Source organism: Epinephelus moara, chromosome 4, assembly GCF_006386435.1.
Source record: "Epinephelus moara isolate mb chromosome 4, YSFRI_EMoa_1.0, whole genome shotgun sequence".
NCBI lineage: Eukaryota > Metazoa > Chordata > Actinopteri > Perciformes > Serranidae > Epinephelus > Epinephelus moara.
In genome coordinates, this window is record NC_065509.1 from 37,647,719 (window position 1) to 37,664,866 (window position 17,148).

A 17,148-nucleotide genomic window follows, 5' to 3' on the forward strand; every position below is an offset into this window, starting at 1 on the left:
TGTTGCTAATAACTGCAAGTCGCTGCACCATTAATCACACGTCGTGACATAATGGTAGATAAAAAGGTTATTACAAAAACCAATAATTTATTAATTCTCTGCAAAACTTATGTAGCACATCAGTATAAGAAACTATAATGTCTTAAAATTCAAAATAAACACATTTTAACCCGTCCAAAAGGAAGCAAACAGCAAACTCCAAAAATATACTCCACTGCACGCAAGTCATACAAACTATTATTTTTCCCATTTAAAATTTATTTTCAAAAATACAAAACAAGGAAAATAAGTATATGTACACAAACACTATTAAAATAGAATATGTATGGTACAAAATATGTACAGCTGTCCTCAGGGTGAAAACATGTCCTATCTGGTCCTTTTGTCCTTGATGGTGTAGTGAAGGACTAATGGTTGGGCCTGGGGAGAGAAGAGTTTAAATATTAGATGTGTGATGGGAACATTTAAATTACCATTGTCTAAACAGATGAGCTATTTCTTTTTTATTTTTCATAATGTGTCAACTCCAGTGCTGTGCTACATGTGGTCACACTGCATCAAAAATGTTCAACACATTTTGTAACACTGTAAAATTGAATTTGACAGTGAATCGCAACGATTTATTTTTTTCCCAAGTTACATTTGAAGACTTCTATTCACCATTATACATCTTCACTGAACTACAGTACAAAGAAATGTTGTCCAAGTGTGAAGGAATGCATTGTTGGCACCAGTTAACGGTGGCTGTACTGTACCTTGCCAAACCAGTGTGAGAGCCATAACCGTTTCATGGTCATGTGATCGGGCAGAGACTCGTTATTGAACAACATCTGGACCTATAGGGAGACCACACAAACAGATGTGAAGGGGGATGTGGAAGGAACATATGCGATTATTTTTATATGAGAACCTGTTTGTGGCTGGTAAAAGATGGGACGAGGAGGCAGAGATAGTTTTCTCCCCACTGAAAACACACGAGTTAAATTTGAGACAAATATCTGTTAACTGTGGCTAAATTAAAACTATGAAGACACGTGCGTTATTTGATGAAGACACCACATCGACAGCAAGTCACAGGAAATCTATTCATTCCTACACAGCTGAGTTACCAGAGAAACACAGCTGATAAAAAGACGGAGACAGACTTTCAGTGTCAAATTTCTGCACTGCTGTTTTACTGTATTGACTTTGTTCAATGAACCACACTTTCAAACAAGAGGAATTAAATCTCAACAAATATACAGGTATGCTAAGCTCTAACGTAATTTTAGCCAGTTTTATGCAAGCAATATAACACACAACAATACTGACTCAGACTGATAAGCACTTGGCCAATTACCAAAAGGTAAGTCTTCTTAAAATTGTCATACATTTTTCGAGTTTGTATGTTGCCAGTCTAATCTGTGGTTCGGCAAATTTTGCCAGTAAGTCATTTAGCTATATAGCAATGAGCAAAAGTAGTGCATTAAAAGCCGTTTCCCACCACACACGGATTTTTGTCTGTAAAATTTGCACCAAACTTTATAAAAACTTGATCAACCTGTGGAAATATATGTGTGACCAATGAAATCGTTTGTTCCTTGTGATGTCATACCTCCAGGTCATAGCTAGCTTGTTGCCAAAATGGGGGGAAATGTCTCATCAATTTGGTGTCTGTCTCAGCTGGGATATGATAAAGAAGGTAGTGTAGCTGATATGCACTTGCTAACGTTGATGCTAATGCTAGCAACAACAGCTAGCATTAGCATCAAATTTGGGGTCAGATTAGTTTATGAATTGTAGAGTCAACTTAAGCCCCTTAGATCAGTGTTTCCCACCTGGTGGGTCGCCATGCAAAAGTGGCGCAAGTGACTTACAAATGTGTCAAGTTTGTAAAAACTTTATTTTGAAGTACAGGGAATTTCCGGCACAGAGCTTTTAATTTGAAGTGCCGTTTCCTGCTGTAGCGTGAGTGAATAACAGACAGCTACTTGACAGAGACAGCAAACTAGCTTGATGACATGGCCAAACACAAGTATGACGCTAAATATATGTCACTGTGTGGACCCTGAACTGACGACTAAGGAGAAATCTGGACCCTGTGGCTGGACCAGTCAGGAACCACTGCCTTAAGGCCCGTTTCCACCGCAGGAACTTCGGGGTAATTTTATGGGGCCGGGGCCGTTGGTGCGTGTCTCCACCGCAGGAACCACCCCTGAAGGACAGAGTTCTGGAACTTTTACAGGGGCTAAACAAGTCCCTGCCTCGGAGTAGGTACTCAGAACGGCCCCGAAAGACCCCTGGCTGGGGCTTGGGGGTTACTTGGTGCTGATTGGATATACTCAAGGCGGGATGTGACTTTTTGTAATTAATAACATGGTTATCGTAGTTTAGCTAGCTGTTAGCGGTGTCTGTAATAACTCAATAAACGGTCCGTGAAAAACATATTTTTTCCAGCGGATATCTTAGTTACAACATGATTGAGCTAGCAAAGCAGTTTTGTGTTGCTATGTGTGGCATTTATTCAGTTTTGGGAAATCACGATGTCTAGAAAGCATCAGCTGACAGGGACAGTTAACAGCAGCAGCAAAGCTAACATCAGGACGTCATCTGTTAAAAGCCTCCTGTTGTGAGAAACTACTCCAGTTAGCTCAATCATGTTGTAACTAAGACATCCGCTGGAAATTTTTTTTTTTTTTTCCACGGACCGTGACCGGAGTTATTACAGACACCGCTAACGGCGTCCCTACGCCCCTACGTCGCCCCTGTCAAAATGGTCACGCAACGATTACGTCACATACAGAGCCCGGTAACTTTACAGGAACCTTCCTCCTACTCCGCTCTCTCAGTGGAGACACGGCGGTTGAGAGGGCCGAGCGAGAGGACATTCCTGTAGTAGTTCCTGCCCCCCAAATAGTACCAGGAACTTCTTCAGTGGAAACGGGCCTATAGATATTCTCTCTCTTGATAGGTTTTTGTTGTGTGGAGTGGACATGAACACTACTTAGGAGGACTTTCTTGATGAATATTGAACATGGCACCATGGATAATTTGCACTGGACTCAATGTGCATAGTTGTCATGGGGAAAATTTGCATGTATATTTTCCATATTCCTGCATCGCAACCTTTAACAATAGTTATTAAACTGTATCTTGGCACTGATATGACAGTGTTTACCAATTTATGAGTTACAAAGTGACATTCAGTTAAGAGAATGTGAGTAAACATCTGATAAGCAACCAAAACTTATTTTACGTAGTGACTGTTTGAGACCAACTTACTTTGTATTAACAGTGGGAGGTCAGGGACGACACCTCATTCCACACATGAATCTTGCTTGTAAAATCTTGGCCAATAAGGCCCGCAATAAATGTTGAATAAATGTCAAAGGAGTCTTGAAAGTCATGAATTACTCTTTGTCTGGCGTTGCAAAACTGTCTCCAAAAATACAGTTACGAAGCCACCAATGATTTAGTGAGAGTCAGTGCATACAAGTAAAAAGAGTATGTTTACCTGCACATTGGCAAATGTAGAATTATTGTAAATGTTCTTCCATTAAATAGAAGACATACTGTGTGTTTTGAAGGCAGTGGATAATGCAGCTCAATAGCCATTCCACACGTCCTCATGAACTTAATAAGCCAATGCACATTGAAAAATCTTTAATGTAATGTCATGTGTCCCATAATGTGTTCTCCTATCGAATCAATGACGATTATTGACTGACCTGATGTTTTTCCACGTTTAGTCGATGACAAAGCACTTTCCGTAGGTGTCTCACCTCCGCTCGCACAGAACAACGAACAAACTTCTGCTGCAGAGACAAGGTCAAACAAACAGGCTGTAAAACTCCAGATGAGCAATATGATCAGTCAGTGACAGGCTGAAATCAAGAAGGTTAGTCTCATAAATCATGACCAGCTGTACATTTGTGTTTCATACTCCAACCAACATGGAGCAAGTTGGGATTTTATTTTCAGAAAGCAGGTTAAGATGCCTGATTTACTTCAGTATTTAACATGTAACTGTACCGTGGAATCATATCAGTCATTGTGCGTTTGGATTTGCTGCTTGTGGAGCCACCTGTTGCAGAAGTAACTTATTGTTCAGAGCAGACTGACATTTTCTCTGTTTAGTTGGTCAGATATGTAAAAAAAAAAAATCTCTTTAGGTATGCTTGCAACACTGGAAGCACAGGCTGTTTAATTTCAGCATTGAAATATTAGTTTTTATAATGTGTATTGAAAGTTTACGGTCACAAACTTACACACTGTTCTGTGACAAACACATTTCCAGCACAAAAGAAAATGAATAACAAGGTAGCAGCGTATCGACAGGGTGTGGCACACTCCTGGTCCCAACTGACTTATTATACACTCTTAACTCGTGAAGCTTAACTTCCTTTTTCCACCTGAATGCAGTGCAAAATGTTTTTTCTTTAACTTTCCACCTCATTAAAAAAAACATGGATTATGACTGGATGTGCAGGGGACACAGAAAAGCATGAAACAAAGGTTAAGAGTCAAATTTAAGTCCAAATGTTACCAGCTAACCTGTTTTATAAGTTCACACAGAGGGTGGAGTGAAACACTAGGTCATATATCAAGAGTCAGGAATGGAACCAATGAAGCCTCGTGTTTCCATTCCAAAAGGAAACATTAGACGCAACAATAAACAACATTTTGATTTCTCATAGTGGTCGAAGAGGACAAGGATGAATAATGATGATGACGCTTGTGGCGGTCACCAGATCACTTCACTAACGCCCTGTCTACGTGTATACAGACATTTTTCAAAAAAGATATGAACACACAACCTTTTTTTTACAAAAATTTATCTGTCAACTAGAATGCAGAACGACTTCTCATGCTCTTTGGCGCTGGCGGCCTCCAACATTCTTCCCATGTCACAAAGGCATGAAAGTGCACAGCCTCACTGTGTTTCCTAAACACCTACTGAAAAGCTCATCACTGTTGTTTCCCTTTCGATAAAAGGATGTAGGAACTTATTTTAACATATGAGTGATGCCCTGGATATGCTTATGTTTTCCTTCCACTCCTCACTGACAACAATCCCACTCTCCAAATTGTCCCACCACCTTCTAGTTTGACCGGGTCTGATCCAAAACTGCTGTTTCTGATGGACTTTAGACCTCAGACATATCACGCAAACAAACCCGTGAGTTAGGTGGCAATATTGTTATTTCTGTTGCGTGCTCATGACACAGAGCAACACTGGGGATACGCGAATTGAGGGGATTTCTAAACACTCTCTTTTACATATTAACACGGATACAAACTGGAGTATTAAAACATCTGCAACCTTATAAAGCAATTTAAAAACTCTCCATTTAAGAAACCTTAAACTCCTGTGTGGACAAGGCCAAAACATTAGGGAAAAAATAATATGTAAATATCTGTATACGTTTAGACAGGGCCTTAAACACCTAATTTACATCCTGTGGGACTTTGTAATAATCTTCTCATACTGTAAAACCAGATTAAAAACCCGAAATGACGAGATCCTGGTCTCTTTGAATATAAACTGACATCTGGACCATGTGAAATAAAACATCTCACTTCCTATGGAAACATAAAGTGACTGATGGCCTCACAAGTCAAGAATCCTTAAAATCTTCCATAGTGAAATATGTAAAACAAACAAACTGAAATCTTGATTTGAGCCCTGATTTGGGGTACCACACATGCATGTGTTAACCAAGGGTGCCCTCTGCTGGCTGGCTGAAGTCCCTGCAGCATGTACAACAATATTGGCTTTGCAGTGTGGATAATAAACACTGTGGACATCTGTGTGTTTTAGTTAAAAATCTCCCACAAGGATCTTTGTTTAAGGCTTGATTCAGTACAATTTAGGCATTGTGTTACACACACAAACACACACACACACACACACACACACGTCCCTCGACAAATGGGCCTGTCAGGAGGATTCAGCCACAGAGGGAAAAGCCCAGCAAAAACTGACAAGGTAGGCACTATTTTCAGTTTAGTGGGCTTGAAATTGCTTAACAAGCTGTGTTTCAGATGCCAACATTAAAACTGCCAAGATGTAAATTTGTATGAACAGGCACGAGGAAACACTGTGGGAGTGAACATACTCTGTGATGTTCATAAAGCCATAAAACAACTCGTTAAACTTTGGCCATTGCTAATGAAACGGCTGGGATCACCGTCACTATTAGCTCTTCTTAGTCCTTCTTCTCTTAGTGAGTTTGCCAAGAAGAAAAAGACACTCACAGGAAATTGCAATCATCCGGTGCACTCGTCAATTTGAAACAAAGATAATAAAAACATTTGTTTGACAGAAATACCCTGTTGTGTGATGGCTGGAAAAATGTCCTACAAGTCAGCACTAATCACCACAAACACAGAGTCAACATCGTGGCTATCTCGCCTCAAGTTGTTAGTTAAAAACACTTTCTCAAACAATTATAAAATCCTCAATTACTGAGAAATTAGTGGTTTGGTCGAGAGATTAAGATGATTATATGCCTCGCTGGTGTGTACTTGTCCCACTTATCCCCATCTCTCTGCGAGTGTGAGGCAGCCAGAGTAACCAGCTCTGAGTGCTGAATTCTGCTGTTGCTGCAGATGTCATTGTGCCATGTATTTGCTTAGCAGTTAAGGGTAGAAAATTACTTGTTCAGGCTTCAAAAATGTGTCCCTGGAGACAAGTTTTGCACGGCTGTGCAAACCTGTGAGCCGAGTTGCTTTCAAAGCATCCATAACCGGCTTAACAATCTCACTAAGTACACAGACTTTACTGACAGACAATGCTAAATATCACTGGGACAGTTTATTGGTATGACTTACCTGGAGAGTAAGTTTCGTCTTATCTTTTCCAGCAAGCGATGAACTTTAAAGACAAAACAGAGAATCAGGGTTAACTTGAAAGTCTGACACACATAGCAGCATATTTTATCTAGTCTATCAGTCTTATTTCTTAGGGATCGTATGACATAATAAATGCAGAACACTGTTAGATGCATCCACCAGAGATAACAGACTCACCTTAGCCTTTCTAAGCACAGCGAAACCTGCTCATCATATCTGTAGAAGTGGGCTTTTGAATGGTCGAAGCTTGTGTACGGTAAACCTGTAGCGTCGGGTACAGCATCTAGTTAGTAGGGGGGGAAATGGTTTTAATTTTACAAATCAAAGAACACATTCACTAAGTCTGACTGGCAGGTTGTTGCAATGTAGTCTGTCGTCCAACAGAGACAGTTTGAGGCCACATCCACACTTATGTTTTCATTTTAAAACGCCATTTTAAAGGGAAAACAATCTCAAGTTTTGTTTTTTGGAATGATCTCAATCCATACTAACACGCCTGAAAATTATCACATGACTGATCACACACACGAGGCATGCACGAGCAGATGTAAACAGGAAGCAGATGCCTGGGGGTTGGTTGCTTGGTTACCGGAAATAAAAATACATAAGTATAAGGCAGTTTTGGTGGCGGAAAACAGATTGGAAGTTGCAAAGTAATATGGAAACATATCAGAGTGGTAACAGGAGCATTATCCAACACCAGAGGAAGCCAAGGCAGTGGGAAAGAGTACCCACACAAGAAGGATAAAATCACAAATGGCAGACCTAGCTTTAATGTTCTGGCATGACACATAACCATCATGTGATCCCAATCTGGTCTCCAATTTGATTTAATCACAAACAAACTCAACGCAGACTGAGACATTAAAAAATTGAAGACTTACCATCTCCAGCTGGTTGGATGACTCTCTCTAACCCACGCGACTGATAAAATTCCTTTATTCTTTTGTCTTCACCTGAGTGTGGACATTAGACAAACATGGCAGACGTTGCGACAATACTGATTTTCAAATACGCTAAAAACAGGTGGTATTTACAATGTTAAATACTGTCTATAGTCAACTAGCTGTAAAGCAACATTTCATTTTAGTAAAACATTTTCTCTTTAGACTTCACAAACATCAAATTCTCATAGGAACTTATTCAACAGTTTGTAGCACAGATGCAGAGAGCAGTGTTTTACGTACTTTCTTGTAGTCCAGGCACCAGTTTGTAGACAATGTCTTGCATCACTCGATCCAGTTTGAGGTTGAGTAGAGGCTGCGTTTCATGGATTTTGATGTTGCACATGGGACAATACTTGCTCGTTTGCAGGTATTTCACAATACAACTTTTACAGACTGTAGAGCAGAGAGGAAAGAGAGATATTTAATTCTCACGTTGATTCGTTCATCCAGCTAAACATCTAAACAAGTTAATGTCGTGAACAAATTAGTGTTTTGTCCATCTCTGTTTAAACTCACAGGTGTGCAAACACTCTGTAATAGTTGTGGCATCGATGAAGTATCCCGCACACAGGTAGCAGACGATGTGTTCGTTCAGGTCCTTGATCTTCAACTTGACCTCCTCCTGACACAGAAAAAGGTCTTTTACATCTTTAAAAAGTTCAAAAGTTTGGTTAAAACACTGATTTATACCACAAACAACGTTTAATAAGCACAGCTCCTCTGCACTGCCAGGGTTTAAAGCCAAAGACATGTCACCTGAAAGCAAACGATACTATACACCATACAGCATCTTTCATTTTTGCTCTAAATGATCAAGATAGCTTAACAGAAATTGAATCATAAACAGTGACTCTACAAATATCTGCATACTATTTGCTGCTAAAACTTTGAGGCCACTTTTAAAGTTCCACTGTGGGAGATTTAGGGACATTTAGTGGCATCTAACAGTGAGGACTGCAGACTGCAACCAGCTGGAACTTCTCCTGGTTAGATTTCCCTCAGTCTTTATTGTTTGGCAGGTTTTTACCAGGAGTCAGATTAGGGTTAGGGTTAGGTCTCTTCCTCTCCGAAATAAATGGACCAGGTAATGAAAACTAGTAAAAACACTGAATAAAGTAGATTCAGTGTTTCTCCTACGCATGTCACAGACGGTCTGCTTGCCCAGCACCTGCAAATGTGTGCTCACTTATTTTCTGTGATAACTTTGTGAGTGCTTTTTTTGTTTCTGATCCACATGTTCAGGACGTTTTTATTGGGAGCTGAATTATCCAAAGAGGTCTCTTCCTCTCCAAAACAAACAGACCAGTAAAGACACAGACCCACTCCCTTTGTAAACATTAATAGCTCATTCTTTGGGAGTGAAAACACTGCAATTCAGTTGTTCTATGGTGATTTCACACTAGACGAAACATACTTACTGTATTATATTTGCCAATATATCCCCCTAAATCTTACAACTGGACCTTTAAAGCAGACTGGATATGCTACACCTAGGCTATATGTTATGGTGTAAAGACTTATGACTGATTATGCACTGTGAGTTTGAATTTAACATCATGTTGTGATGGCTCTGATGAGCAACAAACTGCACAGAAGATTCTGTAGGACATTTTTGCTTGCAATCATCACTCCCCCAAATACACAACATTATTGATCTCCATCAGAATCTGCATATAGCAGGGTAAATGACCTGACTTTATGTTGCAGTCCTGTATCTGACAAACTCTGATCCTGTGCAGCAGTTGGGAGAAATCTTCCTTGAGATGTCTTGGTTAAGGTTAGGGGAAAAGTCTTGGTTTGAGTTAAACTGAACAGATTTATCTCAGAAAGGGCTTTCTTGGAGAAAGGAAAACTTCTCCAGTGTGCATCTGGATAAGCTAGCTGACCCTGACCTTTGACCTCCGTGTGTAAGGAAGGAAGTAAACGTTAAGAAATGAGACATGTTCCTATCAACAGTGATTTATCATACTGAAACAAAGCAACATTTGAGCGGAACCAACAAAAAACTGGGTTTTAATTTGGTGCTCGGGCTGATGGGACTAACGTACCACACTAACAGCAAATCCAATGACGCTTAACAAACACGTATAACTCGTTTAACAACGTGGGGTGTTCCCGGTAGACACAAACCAACGGCAGGTCGAAACAAACCGCCGTTACTTCACTGTTCAATACGCGGAGCCAGAAGAAGCAGCGGCCGTTACCGTCCCGGTTCACTCACACAGCGTCTGAACTACAAGTTAACTCTGAGTGGAGCTGACGAACACAGCTGAATATGTGACGTAAAATGAGTAAAATAACAGTTACTTGATATTATTTCGGCACGTTGCTCCACTGTTGTGGCAGAACAACACGGGTGGACTCCCACCATCCACGCATGCTCACACACGCTTTCCTTCACAGCGCTTCAGCTTGGCTCTCCCTCTCTCTCTCCATCACGCCGCGGAGACGACAACGATCTCCCGCTAATGCGCGTGTGTAACTCGGCTCCGGTAAAGTTTGACTCCCCGTACGTTTCTGCCCCAGCGAGCAGGAGCTCCAACAACATGCCCACTCACCTCGTTCCTCAGCGGGTCCAGTTTGTAGACGGACTGTAGCTGATTTCGTAGCCGCATCGCTATGGCCATCGGACCTTGCTCCGCCATCTTTGGGAATTATGCTTTCTTCCGGGTAAACCGGAAGTGGCATTTTTTGCAAGCTGGAGGAGGCGGGTAAAATAAGAAGAAGAAAAAATGAAAACTAAATAAATAAATAATTTAAATATAAAGACGAATAAGAATGTGTGTTATAGAGCAAAAAGAATAAGAAAANTATGCTTTCTTCCGGGTAAACCGGAAGTGGCATTTTTTTGCAAGCTGGAGGAGGCGGGTAAAATAAGAAGAAGAAAAAATGAAAAATAAATAAATAATTTAAATATAAAGACGAATAAGAATGTGTGTTATAGAGCAAAAAGAATAAGAAAACATTTTTTAATTTCCTCGACTTTATTTTATTTCTTTTTAAAACAGCATTTTCTACGTTAAGTAGAGAAACTAATATTGTTGGTGGACTCATAAAAAAGTAATGTACACAAAGAGAATGCATAACTGTGACAGGTACTCCTCAATCTCTACTATAAAATGACTTTTTACAATATCAATACTATGGAATGCAAAAGGCCATTAGCAATTGGTTATGTCCTCTGTTGAAGGGCTTACATTTTTAAAAAAAAAAAGTAATTTTTCTGACTTTTAGTTTGAGACAATCCGGCCTTTACTATTAAAGGTATTTTAATGGAGCATGGTGTTATATTTTTCAAGGGAGAATAATCACTCAAAGGGACTTTAGACTAATTCTTTAATCAAATGCTGGGCTCCACCCAAAAGTTGTGTTTTTTGACAAATAAATAAACTGTTATGATTCTCCTTTTGTCCAAAACACCTTTAAATACGTTTATTGTGTTGAAGCCTTCCGAAAACATCTGTGAGAGCTTTTGTCTCGTTCTGACTGATTTCCTTGTCTGAGATGTTCTGATGAATTTAGGCTCTGATGAGCTCTGAGTGCCTTCATGAAACAGACTTATTTCTAGACTAATTCAAGACAGGCTTTTCATAATAAGAGACACCTTTATGAAAGGGTCAACAGAGAAGAATCCTGGAAGGACTTAAACCCATAACTTTCAGACAACTCAGTTCCATCTTTACCGGCTGAGCTTTCAGGACTCTATGAAATGAACTGAGTCTTACACAAACAAAAATTAGACTTTGTCAATGTGAACAGGCTTCAGTCAGTAAAATCTTTGTTTCTCTGCAGATAAATGACAGTGACGTTTCTGCAGCTCCACTATGATCTTCCTTCTCTCTCTAGTTCTTTGCATTAATTGGCGCCGGAGATCGTCCAGCAGTTAAGGACACCAAGTGGCAACATTGAGACTTGGGTTCAAATTCTGAGGTATGTCACACAAGTGTATGTGATGAATGTGTATGTAATTTCATTTGTTTGCTTCAAACAAAAACTAAAAATTACAACCATAGCTACCAAAAAAGCCATTCATCGAGGTTTTGTATTGATTTAAACCTGTAAATTTCTGATTATGGCTTGAGAATTTCCAAATTTCCAACATCGACCAATGATGAGGGAACACAGAGAATGTAGACCTAAGTCCACGTGAGCCCAGGTAATCAAGCTAGCTAGCTCAGCAAGACAGATACTCGATGGGCATTTCTCTCTTGTAATCGCTTTAAATTACCTGTAGTGTGTTAGTCTGTAGGCTGTTAATGGCTGCTAATCATGTGACTCTCACATGCAAATTGCATCATACAGTAAAGCAGCCTTATTAAGGCCTTCTAATGGATCATCTTCACACTTTCAGTTACAATTGATACAACCTTGCAACTCTAACTTTAATGTAAATGAATTAAAGTAAGTAAAACCTTTTGTTTGTTTTGATTTTTCTCACATTTCATTGTGCAACCATGTTTTGTAGAATGACAACAAACAACAAACCTTGTAATTCGCCTTGAAATATACAAAATAACATTACAGGTAACTGCACCTCACTTTGTACCCTGAAGGACCTGAATTTTGCAATTAAGATGCAAACTTAGGTTTAACTGTATGTGAAGAGAAACAATTAAAACCCTCTTATATACATTAATTCATCAATTCATTCATCAATTAAGGTTTTTTTCATCCCCCAAAGACGCTTACCTTCTCTTATAAGGGTTTATTTATGAAGTATCTCAATGGTTTATGGTTTTTAAGAGAAACAGTCCCATAAAATGGACCAAATAGTTAAAGCTGCCTCACAACTTTCACCTTAATTAAAAATTAATTCAAGTTTCAAGAGGTAAAACCTTCCTAAATGTAGTTTTATTCATCAAGTGCACTTTTTATGTCTTTATTTGGACCGACCCTACACAGGTATTCATTTCCAGAGAGAAACAGAGCAGCTTTCGGTCTGTATTCACCTGCTTGTTGGTCTCTTCTCTTGACAATAGAGGGCACTGCAGGAACACACTTCAATCAGTTGTTAACAGCCTTTGGGATCTGCTGAAATTTATGTAGCATCAAGTAAAGCAATGTCATTCAGTCATTCATGCACTCGGGGGTTTAATGTTGCTGAAAAGAAGATACTGTTAAACTTCTGAATTCACTGAACCAACCTCATGCTCAGTGGGCCAGGCCTTTGAGTCATCTTTACACAGTGTGCGCACACAGAATGCCAAAGTCTGCACTGGTTTAACAGGATGTTTTACACCTATCTAATTCAGTTTCGTTTTTTTATCACCCATTCAAACCCACATATAATAGGACCATGTAGGCTATACAGGTGTATACAGTGCTGCATTGGTATGTCAGACATCTGCTGATAAAATGCACAACATATTTGGCACTGGCCCAGGTAAAAAAAAATGTTGGCAATGATGTACCACCGCTGGTATTCAAACCACATAACATGGGGAAAAGAGTGCAAAGACAGTACCTGAAGGTGTTCCAGGATAAAAGGTGAAGTGTGGGAAAAAACACTGTTCAACCACAATCCTCAGCAACACACACAACATGGTGGGTCTTGTAACCTGAATCCTCTGACATCCTGAGACCTACAGTACTCAGGCATCATGGAGGGTGGGCTGCTCTCGCCACTGCACGCAATCCCATTAGGTCGGGTGAGTTATGTCAGACACCTTAATGCGGATGTCGCATCAGGAGATAAATCAAAAGGTGCTGAAACAGAAATCTGCATTAGGGTCTTGCAAAACAACCACAAACTGGCATAACACGACAAAGCAAATTTTCAGAATGTGCAAAAAATGTTTTTATTCCACGTTCTCATAAAAGTTGCAACCCATAGGTGTAGTCCTATGTAACACAATGTGTGTTCCATAAATAAAACAAAAAAGCTAAACTGAGTTTAATTGGCTTCACGTATCTAATCTTTGCAGCGGTAATCCTTTCACTGTGACTGAAGTGTTTGAACCCCCCCACACTGTTTGGAGCTTGAATGAGCACTTCTCTCCCCTCCCTGAACAACCATCGGAGGGCTCTTGAGAAAAGAACTGAACCATTGGTTTAGTGGCCAGCAGCAGAGGCCTGTGGTCGTCCTGGGCAGCTCCCAAACCTATGTTTAAATATGTGTGAATATGAAGTAGGGTGATGAAATGAAAGAGTGTGTGGGCTCCGCAAACATTTCCCCAGATAATCACATGGCTTAGTATTTGGGGCAATATTATTTAAATCAACAGTTTGTATTGTGTTGTGCTGTCTTTTTGGTATTTATTGAGGCTTTTGCAGCGGTGAGATGTCTTATGCTTTCATACATGCAATATATCTGAGGTTTTCACTCAGACGTGGGCTACAACCAGTTTATTTTTCCCCAAATTACTCACAATTATTTAATCGTGGGGAGAATTTAAAGTATAGCTTTGTGGAAAAATTAATTTTCAAGTGGGGAAGAGAATGTATTCTTAGTTGTGGCTGAGTTGCATCTGAATTAGTGTCGACCCTGTTTCAACAGGTCGCCGTATTGGTATTATTATATGTGGAGGTCTCCCTGATCCCTCCCAGAGGGCTTCCAACCTGTGGACCACCCAAAAGCTGCCGTCCTTCACAAAGACTCGCCCTTCATTCATCCTTTTGTAATTTCCCAGTGTAACGGAATGACTGGCAAGTTTGTCTTATTCCAACCACCTCAGTGAGTCTGTAGCAGCCGAAATGGCTATGTGCAAGCCATTTATTGAGACTGTTAAATCTGGCATGAATGCTTTGTGTATGGGTGTCTATCAGTGATAATTAAGACTCATAATTGAGGCAGTTTTCTTTGTTATTTTTCAAGTTATATTTCTCAGAAACGTGAAAATCCAAAGAACGTCATCCACTGCCTTATAACACTGGCTTTACAAGTGCATGTACAATACAAAGCATCATTCATTCTTGAAAATATTCCCCTCTCCATTCATCCATTTGTGAGAGAAACTTGTAACACCTTGCACACTGGGATTTTTTTCTTCAAGATGAAACGACACTTGCCAGTGAGCTCCAAATCAGATTCAGTCAATCTAAATTGGAAAAAAAGAAAAGGCACAAGCAATATATTTTCATTCTTGGCAGCCTTTTTTTTTTTTTTTTTTTAGTTTGAAGAGCCGTTGTGATCAGTCTCGCTTCACCAAGCCTTCATAGTCGGGCCTTGTGTCCCCTGCTGTCTGCCATTTCCTCTTGCCATGTAACGTCTTATCTGCTGGGCCTGCGAGGTCACTGCTTATCTGATTGACAGGGCTTTGACTCTACGCAATATCCAAATAACCTGAGGGCCTGGAGGCGCAGGAGGATCACAGCATGGCAAAATCCAGCAGTTGGGGAGAGCGGGAGAGAGAGTGAGTGAAGAGGCAAAAGAGCCGACGAGAAGGGCGAGGATCAAGACAAACCCAGCCTTTCATTTGTTGTCATACTTCATGTCAAAATCATGGACAATAGAGCCCCTTTTTTCCTGAAGTGTCGGCAAATCTGCCAGATATTTCTCCCGTCCTTCACTTTTATTGGAAATAATTAGTTTATCTGATGGATCAAACACCTGCCAGGACTACAAAGACGGTGCTATTATGAAGAATTTTGAGGATTATTTTTCATTGAGTAAAAATGACAGAAATAAAAAAGCAACAGCGGAAAACAAACCTCATCTCTGTGTCTGCCCTTAGGTTGGATGTTAACTTTTACTCCATGTAATGAAATCATGCATGAGGAAACTCCTTTACACCACGAGGGTCTGAATCAACTGAACACTCACTGAGCTGATAGAGACCCCATTTACCTCTGTCCTGGACATTCTGTGCCAAAACAACCACACAACCACCCTGCTACTAGAATCTACGGTCCGCCATGCCAAAAGGGAGGCCCCCCATCCCTCCTCTGTCTCTCTCTCTCTCTCTGTCTCTCTCTCTTTCACAGAGCAATCAGAGCATGCAGGGGTGGACTGCAGCCTTTGTCTCTTTTGCTCTAGCAATTGGCCGCCAAGTGGCAAGCTAATGACAAGAGCCCTCTTGGAATGACTCCAGAGCAGTACAGCTTGCGCTGCTTGATGGGCAAGGGCATAATGAATGATGTAGGGCAAGCCCTTAGGCCTCCCCCTGGCACAAAACCCACACTCCCAATATCACAATCTGAATCACTTTAAATGCTGGTAAAAATACATGCACAGGAATTTGTCTCAGTGAGAAAATGATGCCAACATTTGCTGTCAGAGTCACAGAATTGCATAGCATGCACTGACATACACAGCCCAATGAATAGATGAGTCAAATACAGTGTAAAAGAACAAAATACACAAGAGACCAGGGGTGTAATTTATGAGCACTTTTTCAGAAGGAAGTATTGAACCCCTCTGCCCTTACATTCTTAAAACTAACATTAGATAGATAGATAGATAGATAGATAGATAGATAGATAGATAGATAGATAGATAGATATCAAATAAAATAAATCGCATTAATAGGTTTAATAGAATATATATTAAAAATACATCATTAAAAAAATTCAAGAAGTGCTCTAATGGTCCATAAAGTGCTATAGTGTTAGCTCTCTGTGCCCCTCTTCAGCCCCCCCACCAAAGACTTGTGCAGTCACTGGGGACAAAAGACTTCCCCAGTCTGCCAGTGGAGCAACTCTGGGACAGCAGATATGAAACAACAACAACAACAACAACAACAACCTATAGTCGGGTTGTCAAACATGTTTTAGTTCACAGGCCACATACAGTCAGGCAAGGTCATCCAGTGGGCTGGACTGGACCCATATGTTTGATACCTACCCTGACCTATAGGGTTTGATGGGGTTCATTTTTTTTTTTGATACATCTCCAAAGTATAAAAGAGATAAAAAACAAGCTGTTTTTGTTTGCACACTTTGTTACATATTAACATTTAAAAATGCCTTTTACTCCTCTCTACTCATTTTGCTTTATTGCACCACCTTCATTGTTTCAGTGCAAAGTTTGTGCGAACTTTCAACCTATGACAACTTTGTATTTAAATGTAGGCTCTAGTTTTATAATAACTAGTCCATACCATTGAGTGCACAGTTTCCCACGTACAGTGTAACATGGTGTGTGTTTGGGATACAGGTCATAGGAAATTGCAGATTAAATAGTCAACTGAACCCATTAAGAAGAGCAATGTATTCAGACAGAGTTTTTGTGAATTTGATAGTACGATTGCTTTATCTTACTATATAATGACAAAAACTCTGTCAACCAAGTTTAGTAAAAATCCATATGGCGGTTAGGCCTAGATAAGAAATGAGCTCTCTAGCTCCCCCATTTTGTTTGATGGGGTCAATAATGGAGGGGTCCCCTCAGATTATGTGTGGTCATATGCCTACAAAGTTGCGTGGTGAT

The 17,148-nt window shown here is 40.1% G+C and overlaps 1 protein-coding gene across 3 annotated transcripts; it reads right to left on the minus strand.

Moving 5' to 3' along the window:
- Positions 1 to 239: 239 nt before the first annotated feature.
- On the minus strand, positions 240 to 10,471 carry pcgf1 (polycomb group ring finger 1). 3 transcript variants are annotated; one of them, XM_050043159.1, is made up of 9 exons: positions 10,340 to 10,471; positions 8,298 to 8,403; positions 8,022 to 8,174; positions 7,719 to 7,790; positions 7,012 to 7,117; positions 6,814 to 6,856; positions 3,708 to 3,791; positions 756 to 836; positions 240 to 420 (listed from the first exon to the last, which is right to left on the minus strand). In XM_050043159.1, exons 1-9 carry the CDS (start codon positions 10,424 to 10,426, stop codon positions 370 to 372), a joined length of 783 nt encoding a protein of 260 aa, XP_049899116.1. In that variant the 5' UTR covers positions 10,427 to 10,471; the 3' UTR covers positions 240 to 369. The 3 variants fall into 3 exon arrangements, with proteins under 3 accessions (XP_049899116.1, XP_049899114.1, XP_049899115.1); XM_050043157.1 differs by having other exon boundaries at positions 3,708 to 3,794; XM_050043158.1 differs by having other exon boundaries at positions 3,708 to 3,794; positions 8,298 to 8,400; positions 10,340 to 10,443.
- Between the last annotated feature and the right edge of the window lie 6,677 nt (positions 10,472 to 17,148).

What these genes read in the sequence shown, in the direction of transcription:
- pcgf1 (XM_050043157.1), bottom strand. Translation starts at nt 10,426, where the DNA reads ATGGCGGAGCAAGGTCCGATGGCCATAGCGATGCGGCTACGAAATCAG. An exon ending in CATCCAACCAGCTGGAGATG is followed by an intron (nt 7,118 to 7,718) that starts GTAAGTCTTCAA and finishes CCTACTAACTAG; the next exon opens with ATGCTGTACCCGACGCTACA. An exon ending in AGACGAAACTTACTCTCCAG is followed by an intron (nt 3,795 to 6,813) that starts GTAAGTCATACC and finishes TTGTCTCTGCAG; the next exon opens with CAGAAGTTTGTTCGTTGTTC.